At 41.4% G+C, this 27,677-nt stretch overlaps 1 protein-coding gene across 1 annotated transcript in view; it reads right to left on the reverse strand.

Moving 5' to 3' along the window:
* Positions 1–14,530: 14,530 nt before the first annotated feature.
* Positions 14,531–27,677, reverse strand: part of LOC144817690 (long-chain-fatty-acid--CoA ligase ACSBG2-like) — a 721,416-nt gene continuing 708,269 nt past the window's right edge. The window contains exon 13 of the mRNA XM_078674437.1: positions 14,531–14,886. Coding sequence (XP_078530563.1) covers positions 14,741–14,886 — 146 coding nt within the window. The 3' untranslated portion in view covers positions 14,531–14,740. The remainder of the gene's footprint in view (positions 14,887–27,677) is intronic.

The raw sequence follows: 27,677 nt of genomic DNA on the forward strand, positions 1-27,677 counted from the left end.
AGCAAGCTCCCTTAGTTTAGTTAGGTTACTATCAATTAGGTCCTTGCACAGCTCTGTAAAACAAATATAGAACACATGCTTTTTCGATATCAGACTAAACAACCTAGTAAAATTATCAATTTTGCTGACCCACATCTAACCATTCAGTCCCTTGATGGCATAATCAAGAAATTCCACCCAAGACTGGTTTTGGCTATCCCTGAACCTAATGACCTTTGGTTCATCCTTTGGCTATCCCTGAACCTAATGATTTACTTCTCTGGGGAGAGCCCAAACTTGTTGACAAGTATGGTTTTCATTGGGACATGCTTCATGTGGTTCCCCACCTCTAGTATTCCTCCCGACTGGAGGCATGTGTTTCCAGCTTGAGCCCCCCACCAACGCTTGTGCATCTCAAGGTCCACCTCAATGCTTAAATCCAGTGGCAAAGTGGGCAAGGAACCCACGTCTGGGCATACCCTGCCAAGTTAAGGCAAAGAAAGCAAACACAAGGCGCTCACAAGTACATTTTCGGAGATAGGTTTGGGGTGTTTGAGGGTTTTGAACATAGGATTGTTTTAAGACCTGATGCTGTTCCGGCAATGCACAAGAGTTGTAAAGTGTCATAGTAGCAGACTTTGGTGGACCTCAGTGTGCTTAACAAACACACTCTGGTTGATTATTTTCTTCATCCTAAAATTCAGGATCTGTACGCACAGTTGGGGAGGTGGTGGGCTTTGTCTCTACAATTTATCTTAGGGAGCTTACCATGAGGTGGAATTAAAAGAAGTCATGTTACCTAACTGCTTGCAACACTCCGTATGGAGCGTTTAAGTTTTGGTGTATGCCGTTTGGCCTAGCCTGAGCTGCATCAGTTTTTCAAAGATTTATGTTTCAACTTCTTGGGAATGGAAAACAGGTGTTAGCTTAGTAGCATTATATTCTGATATTTTCTAACACTGTGTGATCATTTACAAATATTGAATACGGTGCTGAGATTCCTGAGTGAACATGACATCATGCTTAAGAAAGAAAAGTGCACATTCCTCGTATAGGAGGTCCAATACCAGGGTCATAAAATATCTTCTTGAGGTATTGAGGCAAAGGAAAATGTAGTGCAGGCAGTTGCTCAGTGTTCCCGACCTAGTGACAAGGATCAGTTGATATCCTTTTTAGATCTATGTGAGTATTACTCATGGTTTGCAGTGCAAAGCTACCTACAAACTGAACCTATGATAAAACTGTTGAGAGGTGGGGTCAACTATGCTTTGATGGAAAAACAAAATATGGCAATTGCAACTTAAAAAACTTTAATAATTAAGACACCAGGTCTACAACCTTTCAGAGATGATGCACCATCTGTAGTCACAGTTGATGCCAGAGCTCTGGGGGGGAGGCTACTGTAAGTCAAATTGTTGATGGAAAAAAATCATACTATATTTGCCTCCAGAAGATTGCCAGATGCAGTAAAAAGATATAGCACACATGAGAGGGGGTCTCTGGCTTGTGTATGGGCAACAGAACATTTTGCAACATAACTGTAGGAAAGGGGATTTTTATTGAGCACTAATCCTAAGCCTTTGGGGTTCCTTTTGGGAGAGAATAGCATCAGATATTTTAGTCTAAAGCTCGTTAGACTGCTTTTAAAAGTGTATGATTATAATTGCAAGGTCAGATATATTCCTGGCAGGAAAAATAGTAGAGCTGACATTCTGTCAAGGTGCCCATTATCACAAGATGCTGGTGACGTTTCGGAACATAATTCTGGAGAGGATATTGAACAAGTGGTTGGGTTGATTAATGGGTTGACAATCGTTGGTCAAGTGATTTTGTAGAAAAAGATGGGTGTCAATGTATGCTTATTCAGGGAACTGTTTTTAAATCACCTATAGGAACACAGAGAATATAACGCGCTCTAGAAATCCACCACCAGATCTCTCCTGCTTCTGAGAACTGTTGCTGGCCCATAACCCTACCGTTCTGTTGTTAAACACCATTGGGAAAGATCAGTTTTAAGCAAATTTCACTTGGGCTCAATACATTCCCTTTTTTGCTTTCCTCCCGGCCAGTTTGACGCCAAAGCGATTCTGCTAAGCCCTTGTGATGGCTGCTCCTTTCAGACCTTGGAGCATCTGGTATTATTCTGTGGTCATGGATTTTTATGCCAAATTTATCTATCACCACTTTTTAAATTTTAGGGGCTTACACCAGTTTTGGCGGGTTTTTCTGCATTTACAGCTGTTCTCTGATCAAAATGTGAGGTTGGCTGAAAGATGCCTTACACTGGAACAAAATCATAAATGTTTAAACAGTTGGACTGCCCTTTGACTTTAAGACCAGCTGGACTTATTTTTTGATGCATTGTTTTGAATAGTTTTTTCAGGGTAACAGTAGTATTTTTTATTAATGTGTGTGGTTTTATATGTTTTTATCTTTCATGATTATGCTTTATAATCAAATAAATATTCAGGCATGTATTTAATGTATGCCTAAGGAATTCATCAGCCAAGGATGGCCTAGGGAAAGTTTGTTTCTGCAGGGACTTAATACTTTTTTTATAAGGTCAAAGTGAAATTAAGAGTAGAAAGCATGTTGAATTTTAGGGAAAATATGTAATTCCTACAGGACATTTAAGAGGCATGATGGTTAATATGGCTCACCAGGGTCATGTAGGAATGACAGGTAGTAAGAAGAAATTGAGCCAATATTTTGGTGGCCAAGCATGTATTCTGAAGTCGACATGTTTGTGAGAGGATGTAGTAAGTGTAATCATACAGAGAAAATAGTTTATACTTATAATATCCCCACATGTCCGGTAGAGTACCCTAGCCCGCCATGAGATTAGCTTGGGACTTCATAGGGTCTATGTATTAAATGTATGAGCACATGTTTTAGTGCTTGTGGATTATCATTTGAAATGGCCCTGTTTTCAATTTATGATGGTGCCCAAGGCAAATAATGTGATTGCATTATTGGGTTAACTGTGTAAAATGAGGTTATTTCCTCGGTGTTGGTCACTGAGAATAGTATTATATTTAAATCACATGTGATGGATTCATTTCTGTGTAGGTTTGGTGTTAAGCCTGTGACCACTGCATATTATAACCCGCAAAGGAATGGAATGGTGGAAAGAGTGGATCGCATGCTAAAGGAAACTATACAACTGGCTATCTCATAGGAAGCAAACACACAAAAGGCTCTTAGGAAGAGTATTTGGAATTATCACAACACTCCCCACTCAACCACAGGGTTGGCTCCATTTGTATTGCTAATGGTAGATTTTGTTCCAATGTGGTGTCACCCAGTTGGTTTCTCGAGAAGACGAGAATGAGGAATGCTAAACCTATTGCACTGGAGGTAAAAACAAGAATGGAAGAAGTGCAGTCCAAAAGTAAGTTAATAGAATATAAAGAATTATTCATTTGGTCATTCCAGCAAGGATTCAGCCCACACGTGTTTCGTCTAACATAGACGAAACACTTGTTGACTAAATGAATAAATCAACAAATTGAATAAGAACTGATGGGCTCTTGCATGTATCTATATTTCGAGAAGAGATATCATTGAACGTTGAATTGTTTTGCTAAATGTGAAGTTGTGCTCAAACATACTTGTGTCAGTGAGCTTACACATGACACGATGGTCAATTGCATTTATCTATGAGAGAGCTGAGCAAGGTTCTATTCTATATATGTTGGTACACATTAGATTTCTAATGTGCAATTATCACCTCTGGGTAGTAGGTGAACTGAACTTATATAGCACCTCAATCTGACTAGAACTTGTTTTTTCAATGTACTCACACATGACCTGATCGAAAATAACGCATTAATATTTGAGGTGCAGAAAGTTTCCCATTGGGGACCACTACTACCTCAACTGAATCTATTATATAATATAAAAAAATGTAAGGGATCTAACATTTCAAGTAGGGGACAAGGTAAGAATCAAGAGACCTCTAGGGACTGGTAAGAATTCTTCTAAATATTACCCTAGCACAAGTATTATTCAAGTTTTAAGATACTGTTAAAGCCGAAAATGATAACAAAAGGTGTGTGGAAAATGTAGGAGGTGAAGATAGGATTGATTTGGAGAAGTCTGTTGCTGGAAGGCCAATCAATTTAGGAATTCTATCTCAGAAAATCTTTTTACACCAGGAGCATTTGATTTTTCTGGGGTGTTGGAACAATCTTTCCTGTGACGAGAGGTTGAATAGCTGAACGTGTTGAGGGAGGCGCATTGTCTGTTGAGGGATGTGCAATGTCTAACAGGCCCCTGTTGGGTGCTCTATCTTGGGAGGAGATTCCGCCCAGTTTTAATGTTCAGAACCTTGAGTGGACAGACTTGCCCAGAAGGAATTCTTGTAAACCAAAATCTTTAATGATTTTTTATTATTTTAGTCGAGTTGCCATTCTTGTAAATGGCGATGTTATGGTTATTTAGTCAAAAATTGACATTTTCTGCTCTAAGTCTTCATTTTAAGTTGTATTGTCATTGTTGTCTTCTATTATAGTTTTCATCTTGTGTTATATTATGAAGTTTTCATTAGGTTCATCTCTTGTAAAATGTATTTTATCTTTAGGTAGGTTTTGTGATGGGGAAGGATGTGTTGTCTAGGCTGTTTTTTTTAACTTTATAAAGTTCATATTATTTCATATGGAATGTTGTTCAGGAGGGAGGTGTTGTATAGGCTATTCTTGTTAACTTTAGAAAGTTCAGATTTCACATTGAATGTTGTTGCGGTGTTCTGTTTAATGTTCTTAGTGACGATTTGAAACAGTCAGTTGCTGATGAAACCTTCACTAAGAGACGCTGTATGCCACCTGTTCACACAAATAACAGACAACTCTTTTTCTTTATCGCCTCATGTCCTTGAAACTTCGTAAAACTTTTATGAAGTTGTGTCTGGATTTTACGGTCCGCTCTCTGTGGCCCCCTCTGGCAGGAATTGTAGGACAGTTCTAGGTTCTGTGGGATATCCGCTGTAGACTTCAACAGAGTGGTCCTGATGCAAGAGACACTGGAAGATGCTTCTGATTCTGAGGCTGCTGTGTGGTCAACTAGGGGATTTCTGAGGCTACTCTTCAGTCCACCGTGCAGGTGGGGTACATTTTGTCACAGAAGTCAATGTCCCTGGAAGTCCTCTTTGATCCAGCAAAAGTCTAGTTACCACTTGATTACTCGTCTCTGGTCACAGAAAAAATAGTTGTTCCCTTTGGTGAAGGCTTTTGTCCTCTTTGTTGACCAAATTTCACTCCAAGAACTTTCCTACATCCAGCTGATTTGGGTGCAACTTTTGAGTATCAGGACTTGGTCTCCCTGACTGCACATTGGCAGTCAGTGGCGGTCAAGTGATAGTGGCTACTGACTGGCAAAAACAGGCTTCTTCAACTTTTGTGTCCCTGCTGCTGTAACAGGAAGTGAGCCAACTGACTCTTGGAGTTCACTTCTTCCGTCTGGTGCTCAGGAGTGACTGTTCCATGATTCAGGCACCACAGGCACAGTCTTCTATTTATTAGCAGAGGAGCAGCAAGTGCAGTCCTCCTTTAATGCAGCCTCTCTTTGTCAGGTTCAGGGAACAGCAGGTCCAATGGACAGCAAGGCAGTTCTTCTTCAGTCCTCCCTTCATTCCTTAGTGCCAGGAAGCCATATTTATGCTCAGAATGTGCCCTTGGGGATACAGCAGTCACTAGCCAATGGGCCAATGGGCTACCAGATCCCTTCCCTGCTGATGACTTCCTCCAATATGTGGCTTCTAGGTATCCCAGAGTGCACTAGCTTATGGGCAGAGCACTGGCACTAAGGTCTGGTTACCAGGCCTAAGTGCACTCTCAGAGGCGAAAAACCAGCAGCATCACTCCATCTGAAACTTTGGTGTTGATCATGCAAAAAAATAGGCAATTCCTTAAAAGGACCTATTTCTGGGCATTTTTCTGTGGGTATTAACTGCATTTGTACAGAGCCCCAGCAAGTGTAAACCACAAACCAGCATTAAAAGGAATCAGTCATAAAATTGGAAAAAAAATCATTGTGCAATTTAATAAGAACATGGAGAGCTGCATCAGACAGGACGGAACTGAAGTTGTTCTGGTGGAAAGATTTTGTGAAAGGGTATGGTAGGAGAGGCAGCTCTGCAGGGTAAAACATGGGTAAGGGGGAGTCTGATGAATTGTGATGGGAGTGAGAGCATTGTTGTTACATGGTTTTAAGTGTTGTTTCGGTCAGCGAAAACTGTTAAGGTTTATTCCCAGGGATATTCACAGACAATTAAGAGAATCCTGCTAAAGTTTTGCTTGGCTGTAAGGAATGAGAACATTTTTGAAAGAACAGCTTGCTCAGTGGCGCACCCAGTAGTGTAACCAAAGATAACTCAGAGAGGTCTGTAAGAACCCTTCTTTCCTGTGACACCCTGGGCCAGGCAAGAACAACCAATTGTGGACTACATGGGGTCTAACCAGAAGCAGGCAAGGGAAACCCACTCTACGTCTGTGCAGGTTCATCTAGAAGCAAAGGTCAGAATAAAATATGTGCATTGGAGAAAAGCCCAACAAGTGTACAAGTGGGAAGGCACACTCTGGGCCTCTGGTAAGGGCTGGGCCTTCTGGGTCTTGCCATGCCACAACAGAAACAAAGAAGGGGGACACTCATAACTTCTCTCCCTATACCTAGGTGCCTGGACTAAAACCCTAGGGAAGATTCATAGATACTGATCACTTGATCGCAGCTGACTATTCTGGTGCAGGGAATTGGATTGGAGGCAGGAGTGGACAAGTGAAGAAAGATTAACCTTAGAGTAAGCCAAAACAGTACAGCCCGCAATGGAAACAAAATATTGAGGAAAAACAATCAATTTGGATTATCTAGCACAGCTGAGTCTAAGACAAGAATTTATTACACTTTCATAATGCCAATAAATTTTTCATGATTTAAAAAATTACAGTGAAAGGATCTATTCCTTAGGGCCCATTTAAGGATCCTTTGAAGTTCAATGGCTTGTGGGATTACTTCCCACCACTCAGTTTGGCCAAATATGGACCCAGACAAGTCTGTAAAGGTTACTCCATCCGCAAAATTAAACCTAACAGCGCTTTATAAGCATTAAAGTTCTTTCCAATCAACCTTGGACTCTGGTCTGGTATGACAGTTCTAACTACTCAGAAAGGTCAATGTTAAAGCAGGTGTGCTGCTGAAGCAGGAGTTAGGCTAGTGCCCTGATTCTAAGCCTATATTTTGACACATAGAAGCCAGACCTACAATTGCATGTTTTTGGGGCTTCCACTGGACCAAAACAAGAACTCAATTTTGTGTTGAGCTCAATTTCAATTTCAAACTGCAATAACTTCTGAACTGTATGTGCTATACGCATGGTTCAAACAGTTCCTGTGCCAGGATAATTTGCCACAACCGCTGAGATGCTAACGGAAATTCTGGGAAGAGGAAACATTTCTGCATTCCTGCTAGACTGAATGATGCAGATACCAAGCCCCACAAATAATACAAGGGAAAGGGCTGATTAGGCACGATTCAGACTAAGGGCCTGATTTAAAGTTTGGCAGATGGAGTAGTGTCCCTAGGGAGGGCAGATAACATTACCTCCGCCAACCCAAGTTTATTCGGTCCAACAGATTGAAAGATGACTGCCAGCTCAGTGGTAACATCGCTGTATATTGAAAGGAACATCTCATGGCAGTTCCTTACATTGTACTAAAAGTTTGATGTATGACTGCCTTTGATTTGATTTTGAAGGCCATACACCAAACTATTGAAATCTTTTTGTTTTTCAAAAAAATAAACTCTCAAAGTGGGAGTTTGTTTTTGAAAAACAAATAACTAATGACACCTCCCACACACACACAGTCCCGGGACGTTTCTTCCATGGTGTAAGGGTCACTATAATTTTTCCTATCCCTCAATACCAGTTTTTTCTTGGTGGTAATAGGCGGAGAAAAGAAAGACATTACAACATTGACTTCAAATAGGGCAGGCGGTGTCCATTAGATGAAGTATACAGTTGACTCCGCCAACGGAGGCTCAGTCAACAAAATATTTAAGGTCTGCCTATCTATTAATGATGCAGACCGACCAAGGGTTTGGCGGGCTTTGCACTTTGCATTATTTGCGAAAGAGTACCCTGTCCGCCAGCCTTTAAATCTGGCCCTTAGTTCCTCAACAAGTTGGTAAGAAAGGTGTCCTAAACTTTGCTTCTGGCCAGCTGGGCTAAAATGTTTTGATGGCTTCTATGATTTCCTCCTAGTCTCGGGGTGCTCCTCTCAACAACGGGCCAAACAACTTCCTTGTCTTCCTCATCACAGGAGATCTTCTTCTAGTGTTACATAGTTCTTGGAATCCAGAGTCGTCAAGGAGAAGAACAACAGCTAGATTTCTTGAAAGTATCTCTCTCGGCTGGAGCAGAATACTTCTGGAAGAACAAAGTGCAAGTTACCGGCTGCAGAGGACATTATTTTGCCTCCACTAGTAGAAAGAAGCGGTTAACCAACTGCCAAAATCTCTTTAAAATCCAACTTCCCCCAAGTCAAGAAAAGGACATTGGGTTCAGGCCCTGACCATCATGTGCTCAGCTAGTGAATGTCACACTCAACTTGAAGAAATCTCATACTGCAGATCATAAAATGCTATGGTGGCATAGTTTCCTTTTCCCGAAAAGGATCATTATAACTCTATAGGGGTCACTTTCATGTTTTGAAGAAAAGGCCACACAATCCAACAACAAGGCTTAGTGCTGGCATCTGTAGGTCACATCTTTGGATACTGACAATGCCAAATCAGCCTTCCATCCTTTAGAAGTTGGTAAGTTGACTACCATTACATATTTTAAATAATAACCATGTTATTTATGGAATGTGAAAACTGGGCACAAAAACTGTACAAGAAATAATATATTATCAAGCTGAACTTTGATTCAAGTTTAATGATTATTACTATTGCAGCGCACTGTAGGGGTGCCTAACTGGACTTGCTCGGGCCAGGAACCCTAACCATTGGTAAGCTGTCACTGGGTCGGTCTGGTGACAGTGCTACACTATCGCTGCATTAACTGTTATGTATTAGCAACAGAAGGTTACAGGTTTCTCGACTGTCTGTGTATCTCATTCTACTTAGGAATGACCCACCAAGCACTACAAAGTTACGCAATTTTGTGTAATCAGCTCTCCAGTTTCTGTCATTCCTTACAAAAAAGGGAACTACACATGGCTTGCTGGACAACCTGGGAGCCTAGCTTGTAATTTTAAAGAGTTGGGCCGGAGGACACTACTGCTAATGGTAAACCTTACAGGGAAGGCATAAGAGGGGTTGTGGTATGCACCATCATTGTTAGTGTTTACTTTTATTTTACTTATCTGCGTTATACCTGGAACTTTATGGGAGTTTGCAAGTGTTTAAGCATCCAGTGCTTTACTGTTGCTGGACACTGAGCAGCTGCCAGAGGAATTCACAGCCATGGACTCTTAGATGCATCTTCTTCAAACGAATCTGGTTTTTTTGCGTCAAGCTTTCTGTATTTGTTCTGTCTTCTTTGTATTGGCTTCGACCGGTTTGAACCCTGTTCGTGCTGCCGATGTTGTTGATTCACAGCAAAGCTGTTGTATTTGCTTCTGTGGGTGAAAATTGTATCCAGCTGCCCTGGATGTATTTGACACCAGTGAGCCAGCTTTTGCTGGCTTATATTTCAAGATTCTACTGGTTGTGCCAGGTTTGTGGCCCGTGTGTGAGCCTTTGCATGAGCTTTGAGAGCTGGACCTACTCATGCATTGGAAGCATTGATCGCTGTAGTTGCTTGCACTTTGGAACGCGTCTGTTAGGATGCCCTCAGACTCGCTGTACTCCCAGAAGGAGAATGAGCACACGTTAGAGTGCATCTCAAGATAGATGTCTCATGGTAGCCATTTTGGATTGGGCTGAGCTGGTGAGTTGTGTGATACTCAAGGAAAAATATACTGAATTTAAGGGTTCAGAGGGATTGGTGGTAGCATGATTTCCTAACTGAGGTAACGCTGGTGTGAAAGGTACTTTTCTGCAGAAGTTAAATTCTTTGATAATTGAAGGGGTGCCTGCTTACGTTGATATTTTATTATGGATCAGATTCAACACGTTATTTTGTCTCTGCCATTCTTGTAGAATTCTGCCAGACCTAGTATAAAAGTATAAAAAGCTATGACTATATATTTTTGAGAACTAACTTGTTGCCATAGCTGCTGTAAAATGTAATCCCAAGCAGAATATGGCTGTATTATTCAACCACCTTAGCCACGATGGTCCGAGGGTTTTTGCCAATCTTCCACAAATTGAAGAACCACAAGGACAATTGGATGAATAGAATTAATATAGAGAAGCGAAAGAACGAATGAGCAGACAATCTGCAGATGAACAAAGTGTTTTATTAGAACACTATAATTTCTTCAAATGAAAGGAAGAGCCCGAAGAAACTTGCTCTATCATTGTATTTGAAACTTGTGAATTTAATGATATTGTTGACACCTATATGAGGGACTAATTTATTTATAATAGTGGTTTCACGAAAGTTTAGGAACAACTGCTAACTATAGGAGACCTAAATTATTTGAAGTGATAAACTTCGCAAATAATATTGAGAGGTCTCAAATTTCTCAAAAAGCATTAGGTTCCACTGAGTCCTCGACAATCTTAACAGTGTTTCTAATGATAGAGGTATTTGTGCAATTGGTAATCGTCAATGTTTTCAAAGAAAAATGATATTCATTGCTGTTGGTGTGGTTTAAGAACCCATGTTGGTACCTTTTGGTTTAGCGTTTTCTGCATGCGTTTTCCAAAAGTTAATGGACCATTGATTTGGGTGTCTTGAGTTTGTTCAAGCAGTTCAAGCTGATATTCTCATTTTCACTTAAAACTCCGAAAAAGCATTTTGAAATGGTTGGACAGATCTTACGTATTAATATGGAGAATATGGGTATGACAGTCAGATCTGAGAAATATAAATTGTTTGTTCAACAGGTAGATTATCTTGGACATTACATTTCATAGGAAGGTATCAAACCAAAGTTTGATAATCTTGAAGCTATCCGAAAGAACCCTCCACCAACTGATAAGGAGCCACTCAGTTATTTTCTAGGACTGACCAAATATTATGCATGGTTTGTACTTGGTTTTGCTTTACTTGTACAACCTCTACGGGATTTACTCAAGGGAGGATGAGAAGTTTAAATGGTAGCAATAATGTCTGAGAATGTTCAATAAAAAGATTTTAGATGCCAAATGGGGACAAATGTTCCATTATTGTTGATGCCAGTCACAAACAATTATGTGGTATATGTAGCCATTGGGTTGCTAATCATGAACAAACTGTAGCAATTGCTTTCCGAACTTTCAAGCCTGCAAAATAAAGCAATAACGCAATAGAAATAGAGGCGTTGATCATGTGTTTGGTTGGTTAAAAAGTTCAAGGTGTATGTTTGAGGGCAGAATTTCAGACCTTTATTGATCACAAGCCTTTTGTATATCTTCTTGCCGGCAATGGTCTAGATGAAGATTCTGTATGTATGTTTTGTTTCTAAATTGCAGAAACACATTATAACACTGAAATACGTTCCGTGGGGAAAAAAACTTCAGTGCAGACTGTTTGTCTAGGATGCCCATTGTGAAGTCTGATAGTGATTGTGATAAGATTGATGATGATGTTGAATGTGTAGTTGCACCTATTGATACCACTGAGAGGAATACTGGAGTTTGCACTCAAGTCGAGTGACGTAATGCTTCTGAACACAATGTGGTACTTCAACAGGTCATCAGTATATTTGGAAATGTAGGCCTAAAGTTAGAAATCTTCTTGTAGAACATGAAATTATTGCACAAATAGCCTCAGAGCTAAGTCTGGAAAATTAAATTTTGCGAAATAATTTATTTGTGACTTCTAAGAGTTATTCACAAAAGACACAAGTGTTACAACTATATTCTTTCAAATTTATTGGTGGCCACGCATGGGCCCTCAAGTGTGCAGATTAATTAATATTTGCAAGGATTTTTTATATTAAGATAAACATTGGAAGACAGGGGAAAAACAGTTTACTCCAGTACCATTTTCTAGAAGATCTTGGGAAAAGTTGTCCATGGATTTGTCATGTCCATTTCAACTTTTGCCAAGTCACATGAAGTATTTGATTGTTCTGGTAAAATATTTTTCTAAATGACTCTATACCTTTGTGGATTCAACAACTACTAAAAATGTGATTTTGTTCTGAAAGGAAGTTTTAACACTGGGAGTCCCCCTGTGTATCTTGTTACCAACAATGGTACTCATTAATGTGCACATTTCTGAAGGACACTGATATTAAACATCTCAAAGTAGCTTTGTACAGCCTAGCTTCAAACGGCGTAGTGGCACAAAGAAATCATTTTCTTAAAGAAGGTATTCAAACAGCATTATCCTCTGGCAAGACGTTTTTTAGCTAGTAAGGTTTCGTCATATCAAACCTTTCCACATTCATTTACGGGAATGACACCTTTCAAACATTTGAGGATAAGAGATCCATTGGCTAAATTATTACCCTCTTGGATATGTAAATCGTTCAGGGATGATAAGAATGTTCTTGTTGATGTAGATATGCAAGAAAATATATTGGCAAAACAAATGAAGGGTAAACATACACAGATCTTAAAAGTGGGGCAAAGGAAGTTAATGTTAATGTGGGATTTTGGGTACTTTCAGATCAGTCTACTGGGATTCTAGATTTTCAGTGCCTGCTTGTTTTTAAAAGTTACTAAAGCTTCTGTTTTACTTGAAGAAAAAAGGTAGTGGAACAAGAACAGTATTGTTCTAATTGTTGTTCAGAAGGCAGAAATTATTCTTAAAACATTCTAAGTTGGTTCTCACAAAAGAAATGTGTTACATTCAAATTCTATCTTAACAACAGATTGTGTGCCCATATTATCGAATGGAAATCAATCTGATTCAATTTTGTTAAATGATGCAGGTTCATTACTAAATGTATTGAGTGAAGGTATTGACCCTTTTTCAAATGATCAAGTGAGTTCTCATTAAAATATATATATGTATATATTTTGCAATTTTATATAGGGCAACCTCGACCCGAAGGTATCAGAGTGCTTTACATGAGCAGCAGTTGCATTACAGATGGACACATTGATTTTTTATTTAGACACCCGGGAGATTAAATGATTTCCCCAGGATCACACAATGCCAGAGCCTCCCGCCAGACTTCTTCCACTACACGTTGTTCACATTTTGTGTTGCATTGCCAAAGGGCCAAAATAAACCTAGGAGAAAGTTTCTCAATGTCACAATCTTATCAAATTACCAAGTAACTGTACAGAATATGTAAAGTGTTGAAGTTTAACTATGATTTCTTTAGGTGGTTTAATATTTCTTGTACGTTTTATACTGATTGTACTTCTTGTGTTTTTGTAAAGGAAAGAGAATGTCCATGGTATGTACCATCATTGTTAGTGTTAACCTTTTATTTTACTTACCCATTTTATAATGGTTCAGACCTGGAGCTTCGTGGAGTTGATGAGTGTTCAAGCATTGAACCCTTTACTGTTGCTGAACACTGGAGAGCTGCCAGGAGATTTCATGGCCGTGGCCACTTTGATGTATCTTTTTCAGTAATAACAACTTCTTCTTTGCCGTATCTGTTGTGATGTTTGTCAGGGATCCTCCACCTTGTGCTTCAATTCGTAGAGCATATACCCACAAACAAAACATATAATACATCCGTCAAATCACGACATACACTTGAGGAAGTGAAGAGCCCAAGTTAAGGCGGTCTGAACACATTTTGCACAGAGGTGTTTGTTGGGATTTTTGGGCTGTGTTATTGATCAGCACTATCAATAGATAGTCTCCTCCTACACTGGCGCACTAACTGGAGCCATTGTCTGTTGTGGATGGGGGTTAGCCTTCGGGATACTGCCATCGGCACAGGCTGACAGTCAGACATAATCTGGCTTTGTTCCTGATAAAACTAGTGCTCCACAAATGTCTAGTCCTTCCAACTCTCACTTCAATGTTTGTAGACATCCATTTTCTCTCACCCTCGAACCTGCTGAACTGCATACCAGGATTACACTTACCAGGGTTACACATCTGACTCGTTGCCCTACTTGAAAAGTTCATTCAAAGATACTGGAATTACTGGCATGTAGCCTGGAGAGCACCACACCACCTGAATCTCAACCCACTCAAAGAATAATTTCCCAATATTTCTACTTACCTCAACTTAATCCATTCCTTATGCTGTCCATAACAATAACCCTCCCCCCAAAACATTATTTTAGCCTACCTAATTTATTCCTACAAGGTTATTATCTTGAACAAAATATAGACCCCTGATAGGGAAAGCAGACCAAGCATTTGATGCCAGGCTGAGGTAGAAATGGAAGCTAACCATTTACATATACTTTCACTACAAATAAGTAGTGGATAAAGGGCAAGAAGAAAGATGTAGGTTCAGCTGGCAGACAAGCTTACTTATGGGACTCATGCACACATTCCATGGCGGGATGCAGAGTCATATATCAGAATGCAAGCACAAACGTACTGATTTCAATGTTTATTTATCAGCCACTTAGATGGGTAAAAAAATTAATAGAATTATTGACTTGAGGGAAATCCACTGAAACAAGAGACATTTTTATCAACTCCTGTATCCCCCAAGAAGTCCCTTAGCTTGATGTTCAATTGAACCATTACTGTGTCCTTCACCAGATGCCATTTTACAATTCTGAGCCCCCAGGGATCATCAAGTCCTCAAAGTTTATGTTTGAAATCTTCTCTTCTTTGGGGAGCAGGTCTTTGTTTCGTTGTTGGAAGGGAGCTTCCAACCCTGTAGAACTCATCAATGATGCTCTTATACTTTTTTAAGATAAATGGACGTACCATTTTCATTGTAGGGCCTAAAATATGAAGAAAGAGAAGGGTAGAATCAACAAAGGAGGTAAAGAAAGGCAAAGCAATACAAAAGCAAGTAATAAAATCTCCTAACCCCATTCCCTGGCCAAGGGTGTTCAATTTGCACATCAACTGCATTGCAAATGGGAATGCAATTTTTGAGCAACATATGCGAGGGGAACACAAAGCAAACTGTTGGGTGAATATTAATAAGGCAGGGCATATTTGGCGAACCCCTATCATTTTTTACCAATGCAGGGTTGTCTACTTGCTACCCGTACTGCTTGAGGCAGTAATTACCGTTCTGTACAGCTAAAGTCAAAATATTTTACTTTCACAGGGAATATATAAGTAAGAGCTACCTCACCAGCTATTGAGTTTTTTCTATGTGGATCATCATGTTTACCTTTCATCTATTCTCTCCCTCTACAACCTTACCTTCTGTCTCTTCTCTCCATCCCTCCTCTTCCACTCTCTACTTTCCTTTCTCTTTTTCTTTGTATTCCATTACCAAGCTCTCGTTCCTACACCTTCACTCCCTGCCTCCTTTCCACTCACCCCTTCTTTCCTCTTCTTCCTCATTACAATTGCTCTTTTTTCACCTATTTCTTATGTCATCTCCTTTTTATCCTTCCTTTTTTCTCCCCATCTCCTGCTCTCCATTTTTACCCTTCCTCTTACCTCTTTCTCTCCATGCTTTCTCCCATGGGTTTCTTCTCTCCCACTGCAATAGGATTTCAATACTTAAGTGAGGATCACTGAAGCTGGATCCCAAGAGGTGGATGATGGTAATGGGAAGGTTAGAAATTGTCTGAGAGGGTGGCCCTAAGATACACAGCACAAATGGTACTCCAAAAAGGCAAAAGCAAACCAAAGACCTTGTATGGTTGTCAAATAAATAAAATCTAGTAACTGCCCTAACCCACATGTTTCTGTAAGGCACAGTAACATATCTCATTTGGATTAGCCTCTACAACTTATTCTGTGGCAATGATGTCTGTGTCGCTGATTTAGATCTTGGCGGACGGGTTACTCCATAACAATGGTGACGGATACCCCATCCACCAAAACATAAATCGCATTGGATATAATGGGATTTATATTTTGTCCTGAAGTCTTTCTTGAGTTCTGGTGCAGGTCATTAACCATGTGAGGTAAGTTCCTGTGATGGCATGATTGGGATGGTACCTCTTGTAAAAGAGAGGGACCCAGTCACCCAAAGGAGTAGGGTACCAGATGACAAATGTCAAAAAATAATTCCCCCTTGGGCAGTATTGAACCTAGGCATTCATTCAGCTCACCAATATCAACATAAAAACCTAATACATCACATATAAAAACAACTGAGGAAATGCAGAAAATATGAATGTATAAAAAGAGATACACAATTTATTTAGACAAGTTAAAACCAATTCAGGCTTGTATCAAAAAAGATAAAAAAAGATAAAAACAAATCTCCGGACAGAAAATAAGGAAAAATTGATTCATATTAACAAAGGGAGAACATATAAAAGGTAAATCAGAGATCAAATACTGATCATTATTATTATTGTTTCATCAGATTTTTTGTCTCCCAAAACTCAGAGTAGTTCTCCCTTTATTGTGCACAAATTTTTCCTTATTTTCTGTCCCGAAATTTGTTTTTATCTTATTTTTATCTTTTTTGATCAATTGTTAATGAAGATGTCTTATATATATGTATGTGTATAAATATGTTCCTATCAGGTTTGTTGGATACAAGCCTGAGTTGGTTTTAACTTGTCTAAATAAATTGAGTATCTCTTTTTATACATTCATATGTTCTGCATTTCCTCAGTTGTTTTTATATGTGATGTATTAAGTTTTTAAGTTGATATTGGTGAGCTGAATGAATGCCTAGGTTCAATACTGCCCAAGGAGTAATTACTTTTTGACATGATTGGGATAGTAGTCATCTAATCTCACTTCATGTGATGTCATTAATATGCAAATTGGCTTGTCTTAAACCTGCAACAATCGTTTATGTGCTTGATTAATTAAAACCATTGCAACCCATATGAAGTGGGAATCACCGCACAACAACCACTATTAAATATATTAAAAGATACATTTCTACACAATACAAGTAAAAATAAAATAAAAGAAACAGAGGCAGAGCCTTTATGGATCTATAGGTGTATTTGTGCCAGTACATAACCCAAAGCGAGTAAAGTTTAATAGTGTCTTGATTCTTCGTTATACCAGCAATATCGGCTACATAGGATTCAATACCGATTCGACCTGAGAACTGGCCTAACGTATAAAGTGACAATAATCAGCAAAAAACCCTAAGGTACAGAGGAAATTGCAGTAAATAGTGCTCTAATGCCTATTGTCCGCCTAGAGCAAATCATTCAAGTCATTCACTAACTACAATATTCTGAGTTTTTAAATAGCTTTAAAATTACTTAGCATAAGAAAAACCTAACAGTGCTTGTTATATAAATTGCTAGAGTGCCTAGCCTCAGCCTGGCGGTAATCGACATGCACAGTTAGACCTACCAGGCCCGCGGACTGACAGTTTGTATATGGCTGCAATCCTGTCTTTCGCGTGTTGGGATTAATTAGCCCCAGTTTAGAGTCAATATAAGTTTTGGTTCTCGTTTCAATTGCCAAATTCGATACCTTTTCCTCTACCTTCTGAGGGTTTTTTACCACTGCACAGTTCAGTAGCGGATCACTTGAATTTAAACAAGCTACAACCGCTGCTCTACATGCCCTTTTTCCTCTCTCATTACATTTCCTAAGTAAGATTGACTGGTGATTTTCCAGAGTGGCTTTGCACAGACACAACACGTAGACCATATCTTCTACCCCCTGTCTGCACATCCTGCATTTGTCCTAGCCTTCTCTTCTCCATGGTGGAGTGTGCTTAAATGCAGGCAGGACTCCCCGCCTGTATTTTGAAAATGTTTCTGTTATCAGGTTGTAATAGAGCTGGAACTTTAGATTTGTGTAGTTATTAGGAATTAGCCATCTATGGCTACACCTAGATAGGGCAGTTTTATCCTTTAAGAGTGACAGTTTTGTAGTGCTTGATTTTGTTATTTTTTCCCCAACCTACTGGGTGACAGATCCCATGCTGAAGAGAGGCCCAGATTAGTTATGGCTGATTGTAGATAGACTCTTGCTGGTTATCGGCGGTGACTTTAAGAGTCCTTGCTTGCTAATTTAAAGGTATGGCAGCAGTTCATGAAAGCCGGCTGCCAGGCCAGGGATTGCTTCACAAGACCAAATTCCAATCTAATATGGGCAGGAGACGTACATTGGTAGTCTAAAAAGGATTCAAAACATTTTGATTATTTTGTCCAGAGTGATATTGTCCCGACCTCTCAGGGCCTCACTCCCATAGGTCAGAGTGTGAGGAACCTTTGCTTAGGCAACTTGTACTAGACGGGTTAGAGTTGGCCCATTCCATTTTCTATGCAAAGCTCCCAAGCCTGCTGTGAGAGCATTGTCCTTCCTTTTGGTGTCTTTCAGTTAGTTACTGAACCTTCCATTAGCATGAAAAATCACCCCTAGGTACTTATAAACATTGATGGACTTATTTCCACCCAGATGCCAAGTATGATGTTTCATACCTTTTTCATTTATGGTTAGGGCTTGGGTCGTTTCCATAATAATTATCAGCCCAGTGCTCTCAGATTAAGCTTGAGTTGTATCCAGAAGCCGTTGTAAGCCCACCTTCACCCTGCTGACTAGCACTGGATTGTCAGCGTAAAGTAAGAAGGAAAGTTGGATTCCTCCCGGCTCTGAGGCAGGAAACTTGCTGAGTACTATTGTCTTAAACCAAAGAAATCCTTCCTATTGTTGGTAAGAAAATGATGTGGAGTATGGAAGCCTCCAAAGGGCAGCAGACCTTCTTCCCTGTAGTTACATTCTATAATAGGAAACATATTTTTAAAGCACCCAGTGCCCCATGATATACAAGCTGCTACTTAAAAAAAAAAAAAAAATTTTTGTCTTATGAGCCAGTTTTTGCTCCTCCCCATGGAACAAACATGATTAGCATAGGCAAACCCATTTGTGAATCAGCGACACCCTCGCCTCACTCGGGGTTCCACTGGATGCCGATGGGAGGGCGAGATAAAGAGCACAGGTACGGGGGAAGTATAGATCTTCCCCATCAACCCAAAATAAATGAGGAGAGCACCCACCAACTGAGCTGTAAGAGTGGGTCAAAATACAGGCCATGGAGGATGTGAGGACACCAAACCCTGATGGTGAAAAAACAAACAGACTCTACCGGGCCCACAAGACAGTGCAGGAAAAGGTAAGCTCCCAAAAATGTGAATCTACATGTGTCACATGGCCCTCCATTTAGAAATAGTGGAGAAAAACACATCACTCAAAGGACTGTTTTCAATCTGGTTTGCAGCACTATGATAAAACATACAGGGCCTAGTACACACTACACTTGAGTGGAAATGTATTAACAAGTGCCTCAAATCTAAGCGACTATTGACAGTGGGCTGACTAACCGCTCTAATAGCCACATAAACTGGTCACGTAAAACAAGAACCTCATATGCCTTTTGAACCCTTACTAAAGCATTTATTTGACCACAGACCTTTCCTGCTCTGCTTTCTGCTCTCAGGCAACAGAGAAGGAACTAAGCAGCAACCCCTAAATAACCAGGAAATTGAACTGGATACTTTACTGAAAGAGATTACTCCATAAGCTCCAGGACAGGAGCCTTCAACACGAAAACAATGGAAATGTCCAATTAAATCAAGCCCATAAGATCTGATTTACCAAAAACAACAAGACTCCATGGAAAGGATACTGGAGAACGTGGCAAGTGAACATGCAACCAGACTGGGTAAATGAACAGTGGCGCTTGAAACTGAAAGTATCAGACGTGGAGGACCGCTCCCTAAGAGACAACATACACCTCTAAGGGCTCCCTGAATAAATTGAGAAAGAAGATATGAATGCTTTCCCTAGCCACTTCATTCCTGTCTGCTGAATAGGAACTTTCCAAGCCCGTGGAGTTGTGGAGAGTGCATACACTGTGCACCAGAAATCCTAAAAATCCAAACGGCGATAGCCTTTATTCAGACACCAGACAAGCAAGATACATCACATGTGGGAAAAAACGTTTAAACTTTCTCATTGGAATACATTCGAGACAACCAAAGAACTCAATAGGTAAATTTCTAGCTGTGCTCTTGCACAATGGTAAGAGCTATAAGGTCAAGCATGCACTGTCTCAGTGGAAACATAGCAACAAGTGGCCCTAATCTAAGCCACCACTGTCTGAGGGATGGCTAACTGATCTAATAGCCACAATACTAAACTGGTCGCATAAAGCAAGTTCCACAAAGGACTTGTTGACCACCTACTAAAGTGTGTATTTGATCACATCTCTTCCCTGTGCTGTGTTCACCTCTTGCATCCACAGTTCCCATCCTCTTTGGACGTACAATGATAAGGGCGCTCCGTACTGAACAGAACACTATATGGCATTAAGGCAAATCAGCTACATGATTCTCGACTGTGATTGCATGATTCTTTTTTTTTAATGTGTTATTGTGATGATGAATTTATGAAGTGATGATTTTGCTGGCTGTTAGACTCAGCGTTTACGGCTTGCTGCGACGTATCGAAGCTGGTCAGAATCCACAGTTCCAAATAGGATGAGCACGTTACACTTGTTCGATAATCTGTGACACAATCTGGTAGCTTGGCACCGACTATTCAGGCTTATTCTCAGAGCTTGAGTGTATTGGCACAACACTCCCCCTCACAACACACTGTGTATGCCACAAAAAGACTCGACACTGTATAAAACACTTGTCTTTGTATTACCCACGCCCACTGACATCAAAACGAGATATACATTGTATATACACTCTACAGTTCTACACAATTGTCAAACTTCTATATTTAAATCAAAAAACGAAACACATATTGTGTGTACATTTTACAGTTATTTGTTATTGTCAAACTTTCCCATTGCAGAAAGGTCAAACAGTCACAGATCTTTGACTACGCCTCGTGCCCAGCCCCTCAGTCATTCAACTCCACCAGCTAAGGACAGATGTTGCTCCGGCTGACGCCCTGTTGACAAGACAGTCAGAACCACCAAACCCAGAAAGAAACAGTTACTTAGTTTTGTCCATCTGAATTAGATCTCAGGTGCCTGACGGCACCGTAACGAGGGCGGGATCGCTATCCCCTCATTGACAAAAGGTTGGAGAAATATTTTCCCATCAAGCGGAGGTGTGACCTGTCGTATACCTCGACAGTAAGCCTTAGATGCCCACAAGGCACATGAAACCCGTCGGGTCTCGTCATGGTGTTTTCCACAACAATGCACGCTGTGGCATGGGTCCAGGGAAAGGGAGTCAATGACCTTGGATAGAGGCCGCCGTGTCAGGCACTGTTGTCCCTCCAGCTCCTTGATCAGACTCCCCCAACACCCCTCGGATATCACACGCTCGGGAGCGCAAGCTAGCACAGATCCCCTGGTTGCAAGCACGGGTCCCTCAGGCTCTGCAACCTTCCCCCACACTCATAGAACTCCTCATGTCCTGGCTCCTCAGATGGCTGCTGCTCTATACGCATGCACACCTCTTGCAGAACGATATGATGGTGAATGTCAGGACGGTCCTTGTCCCAACCACGATCCCATCCACCTGTCTCTGCTGCACCCAGTGGGGTCCTAACAATCTCGTGGATACAGTGAGATCCTTTGTGTCCCTGGGGTCTCATGGGCCGGAGGCTAGCTCACCGGCCCTTGGAGAGTCCTTTGAGACCAAGGTCATGACAGTTGCCAACGACATCCAGGTAAAATCCACCAAGTGATAGTTCCCTTCCTGGAGCACGACAACCTTAAAGCCGCCACAAGTCTGCGGATAGTCCAGATGTAGTACAGCCTGCCCTAAGGATTCCTTGTGTCAGTGTCCCAGTATCGAACCAGCGCAGTATGGTTCTAAATCCAAAAGTGTCTCTGGTTTGGAGGCCAAAGCCCCAGTATTTATACCCACTATGGCCTTTGAAGATATGATAAGTTCAAAAGGCCACCTTTGACATTGCGCAGGCCCTATGCCAATTTTCTCCTGTCTGCCATCCTATCCCGGGAGGTTTGATCATAATCTTTAGTGGCGCCCAGACCCTGCCCTTTGGAATGCATGTGCCTATTTCACCTCATGTAACTGTCCCAGAAAGGCCCCACAGAGTCAGAGGTTAGCAGTTTCCCTTGAGCAACTAAATTATGGGCTCCTATCAGGAATGCACAGATGTGGCTGTCCCCCTAGCACACAGTTGTGAATTAGGAGTGTTGGCAAGTGGGTTATTAGTAGTGATAAATATGCATTTACCACTTGCAATAAGGCCAATAACATGGTCTAGGGCTCAGTATAGGTATCAATGAATTATACCTAAGCTCAACCCTCGGTAACCTGACTGCGAGCAGGCAGGTTTAACTTAGGCGGTAGGTATGTAAAGCATTTAAAAACACCAATTCAGTAAATAACTAAGACACAACACACAATAGAAATCCCACACCAATTAAAAGAATTACATCAAAATGACAAACATCCAATGGAGGAAACCAGAGATATGTATTTTTAAAGATTTAACACTTTATAGCACTTAGAAACCTATAGCTTCACTTTGGAACACCTGGTCGTGCTTGACTGGGACAAAGTCGACGTTTTCAGGTCAACCCCATTGGAGCCCTGCTCGGATACTCCTCACGGTAGGCTTTGGTCAGAATTTTATCTTTAGACTTAGAAAAGTTTCTGGAGCTTTTTTTCTCCCACGTTCCTCGCTGCTCTTCACCAGTCAGGATTCGTTGAGGGTTCACTTGCTTGCTTTTAGGGACCTCCCGGTCAAACTCTGGGAGTTGGACCTCCAGAGCTGTTCAGCGGGATGAACCAGCAGGTCAGGTCGGCTCGCTGTTGAAGGTGTCCGACTTGGTTCTCGCAGTTTCTTCGGTCCCCTTATGGAGCTTTTTTCCAAAGTTGCTCCAAACTTCTGAAAGTTCTTCCTGAAGTTCCTCTTGGGGGGCCAGAGAGTCTAAAACACAATCCAAGGGTCTGAAAGCTCTAAGATGGTCCTTGAAAGATTTCCAGGCAGGAGATTCTTGGTGGTGATGGTCCAGGTGAGCTCTTTTAACATGTAGCTTGCAGGGGGTCCACTCGTTATTCCTCCTGCAGCAAGGCACTTTCAGTCTCAGTTTCAGTTTCATCAACTTTTCTTCGATTATCAATTATTATAATCATAAAAAGTACATAAAAAAAGGTTTTTAGCAGATGAATGAGTTTAAAAATAAGTCAAAGTATGAAATTTTTTTAGTACAAATTAAAATTTTCGGTTCTGTAAAGTTCTAGGACAGATTAGCTTGGAGCATTACGACGTATTTTTAAGACTGCTTTAAGATAAGTTACTATAAGTTTGGCTTCATGAGGCGTGTTCAAAGATTGCAAATAGAGAAACGCGGAATAACATTGTCTGTGGCCACTAAATCGAAGGAGTGGAATAATCCACGTTTTACGTGGGAGTTTATAGTATTTGCAAAATAGAACTACATGGATCGTAGACTGTGGGGAGATTCCATCGCAGGGACAGTTCATCAGGTTGCGGGACCAATCATGGGTTTCCGGAAATGAAACCAAGCGAAAAAAGATGTTAAAGCGAAGTCTTGTTAATAAAAACTTTTCATGGTTTGATAAAAAATACGTCAGATAGGCTTGTATGCCTTTGCCAGATTGTTGGGCACAGATTTTTTCGTTTGATGATTTTGAGATCTCTGCCTGGTTCCGTAATTCCTTCAAATGACCCAGACACATTGATTTTAACTGTTTCCTGGAAATGTCTTCTGCCGAGGCAGGATCTTCGAAGTAGGACTGATGGTCCAGGTCTTTGAAGAAGTTCCATATATAGGATAGCCAAGGAATTTTTCGCCAGTTCGTCAAGGCTAAACAGTCTGTGATAAGGGAACGAGTTAAGTGACATTCGGGGTTGGTCCATATTCGATGCCACAGTAAGATTGGCTGGCAACGGACGGTGTCGGTGATGTATTCCATGTCAAGCTCGTAGTGGGAAGCTAGTATCGGGGAACTTTGGGGAAGAGCTAAAATGTATTTTATAAAGGCATTTTCAGTTACCTGTAGCTGATCTGTGCGACCATAACCCCAGACTCCTGCTCCATAGGTGGCCACACTATGGCATTTTGCATAATATATGGTCAGGAGTTCGGGTGGCGCTGGTTTCCCCAGTTTCCTCGAGAAAGAGGTCAGCGCCGATGTTGCACGACGGAAATGAAGATTTCTGGCGTCAATTGCCTTTCGCCAGTTCATTGCTTCATCCACTAAGATTCCCAAGTATGGGTAGACTGAGGTTTTTCCAGTTTTGTTTTGTCGACCATTATCGATTTGGGGTTTTTAACCCTAGGACCGATGTGCATTGTGAAAGTTTTCTTAATATTTATTTTGAGGCCAAGTGAGTCCATGAATGTTGCATATTTATTGATTTGTATCTGAAGTTGGTTCAAAGTCCGTGCTAAAATGACAGAATCGTCAGCATACAGCAATGTGGGTATCGGACGGTGGTTTATCTGGGGGTAAGTCCTGGCTCCCTTGCAGCATAGCCTGTTCAAGCCCATTTGTGTAAAGGTTGAACAGGAAGGGAGCCAGTACACATCCCTGTCTTACTCCCTTCGTTATTTGAAATGAACGGGACGACTCGCCGCTGGTACCAAATCTTACTCGTCCTGTGGCGTTAGAATAAAGTTCTCGTAGGAAAGTTATTATTGGGGGGTCCACTCCAAGGTCGCTGAGTGTTTGCCAGAGTTTTGCGTGTTGGACACAGTCAAATGCCGCACTTAAGTCGACATAGACAAGGAAGATGTTACCTCCTTTAGCGTGAACGTATTTCCCAGCCAGGAGGACAAGGTTGAGGGCCTGCTCCACAGTCCCAAGCCCCCTCTGGAATCCATATTGCAGGTCGGTAATGATGTTATTCTCCCGGGCCCAAGATTGTAAACGGTCCAGGAGTACTCGGCCCGCGATCTTTCCCATGGAGTCCAGAAGGGAGATTGGTCTGTAGCAAGCAGGATCGTTGCGGTCACCTTTTTTAAAGATAGGTAAAAGGGTAGATGTTGACCATGACTGGAAAAGGCCGACCGAAGTTACAGCTGACATGACCCGGGTGATTATCTTCGACTAAGTGGGTAGTGGTCACTTGTTGGGTTAGACCCAGTTTCGAAATTTCCAAATTGCCCTTTGAGTGAGTGGGAGGCTATTATGTTATCTATTGTTGTTGAATAGCTTCTACCATGGAAAGTTGGTAGGAAATCCTGCTACGGGTCAACCAATTCGTTTACATAGTCCAGATCTAAGGAAAATATGATGTCGTTCAGTTTTTTTCCACATATCGAGTGCGCAAAGTGGGGTATGGGGTTGCCAAGTTCATTTTGCAGGCCACAGATTCCCTTTTTGTGGTTTGGGCACAAAGGGAAATTGAAATCACCACCCCAAATTAAATGAGTTGTAGTTGAGTTGTTATCACTTTGCAGTAAGGATAGGAATGTAGCGATCTCTTCTAGATTGATCCAACAGTCAGAGGTACAAGAGTTATTATAGTAATTAATAAGAACATAGTTATTATTATTACCTTTGGAAGTTGTTATCTGCATGATTTGAAAAGTTGGAGACTCTTTTAATAGTTTCACTCTAAAGGGAAGAGTATTAGCAACATAGATCATAAGCCCCCCCTTTGGTCTGCCCATGTTTCCCTGCACTGCCGAGGTGAAAAAAGTTTTATATCCCGCTATGTGTAACGGGGTTGTACACCATGATTCTTGGAGGCAGAGTATCTGATGTTCCCTGGCTGTGTCAAGCCATGGCTCCAATGTTATTTTGGAGGGCAGGCCTGCAACGTTCCAATAAGCGATGGAAAGGCTCAAGTTTGTGGGATCGGGGGAGGCGTGAAGGGGAGGTATTTCTATCAAAGTGCTCACGGCCGGAGTGTCTGTCAGATGGTTTGTCTGGACCTGTAGGAGGTTGATGGGGTCTTTAGGGATTTTGGTTTGGTGATAATATGAATCAGGGATAGTTCCATGGGGGTCGGGAGGTATGATGTGGATTACATTGGTGGAATTACAAAAGAAATCAGTGATAGTCTCCGAGTTTAGGTTTTTGTGGGTATGAGGAATGGGCTTCGGTGACACTCGCTGCTGACTTTGGTTTACTAGTTGGTCTATGGTATTGAAATTTTTACTCTTGGGTTCAACCCTAAATGGTCAATCGACCATCTCAAGGCAATCGAAACGATTTTGTGTTGGAAAGCCCTGCCAGCCTTCGTATGACTGGAAGGGTCTATCTTGCCTATATTGCCTTGGCCAGTCTCTCGGAGCATTTCCACCTCTGTGGTCGTAGGGGTACTCCGTCTGCTTCCACTGGTCATTTTGGGGCTGGTGCCAATTCCAGGATGGGGTGTAATGATGCTGTCTCGTTGGGGGTAAAAGAAGGAGAGATGTCGAGCATCTATTCCCCCCTTTTTCTCCAGCGAGGGCCACGCGCAGATATAATCCACGGTGGAGGGGTCTCTGCATGTTACTATGATACAGTCCCCACGGGTCGATTTTGGTTTTTTACCTACCCATACTACTCTGCGGACTGTAGAGATCCCTCCCGAATGATGGGATTCTAATGGCCTGTTGATACTTAGCCATTGCATGACCTTATTTTTGAGTGACCAAGCGGTTTCCCGTGTATCGTCCATTAGTTCTGGTACACCTGTGAGTACTAATGTATATGGGGTGGCTTCTGGGGGCAAGTGGGCTGGACGTCTGGGTCCTGCTGCTTTTTTAAGAATTTTTTTGGGAGGTGACTGAGAAACCATTGGTTTGGGCGGGAGAGGTGTAAGCTTTTTTGTGGGGTGAATTTTGGTTTGGTTACCTGTTGCAGGCCCTGAAATGACTGGGGTGGCCGAGCCTGTGTTGGGTGTTTGGTGATTCGACACCGCATTGATTTTACCATTTTGTGCTCGGGGGGTTGCATTTTGTGGATTGTGGTTCACAACATTTTGTTTTGGATTTTTTGAGGGTAAATAGTTGGGATTGGTTGTTTTATTACTTTGGATGGATGTGGTTGGAGAGGAATTATGGAGGACTGAGGGGCGTTTCGCGGCCCCTTACTCACTAAGTGTGTATTGGTATCAAGGAGTGTTGCAGAAAGAATTGCCAGTTGGGCTTCAAGATTCCTAATGCTTAATTGGATAGGTTTCAAATGATGGACCAAAAGGTCTTTTGTTGCAGTTAATACTTGTGAGGTGGCTTTGCACGTTTTACAGGGGTTATCAATTGCCTCTTTAGGGATTGTACAGTGCGAGAGGTTGGTTTCTAAAAAGAAAGAAGTAATTGGTTGCAGAGATTGTGTTGTATTTTTTAGATGCTCCATGGCATGACCTGGGGATGTAGCCGTGCCTACTACATTGCCAATGGGGTTTGTGCTGCCGGATTTTGGAATGGCTCCTTCTCTTTCTCCTCGAAGGTACATGGCTATATTAGACTGAGATCCTTCATATATTTGACAGGCTCCTAAATCAGGGGTTGCCTCTAGATTATCTGATGTTAATGATAGATCAGACTCGAATTGCGTTACAGATAGATCTACTATAGACGGGACTGTGTTAGTATCAGGAGCAGTCACAATCGCGGGAAGAGAACAGTTTGGGGAAATTAAATGAATAGGGGAAGTAGCGGTTGCTAGGGTGCCCAGTGATGATCGTTTTGCGTTCATGAGGTCCAGTGACACTCTCTTTTCGA

The sequence above is a fragment of the Lissotriton helveticus genome, chromosome 2_1, assembly GCF_964261635.1.
Source record: "Lissotriton helveticus chromosome 2_1, aLisHel1.1, whole genome shotgun sequence".
Lineage (NCBI taxonomy): Eukaryota > Metazoa > Chordata > Amphibia > Caudata > Salamandridae > Lissotriton > Lissotriton helveticus.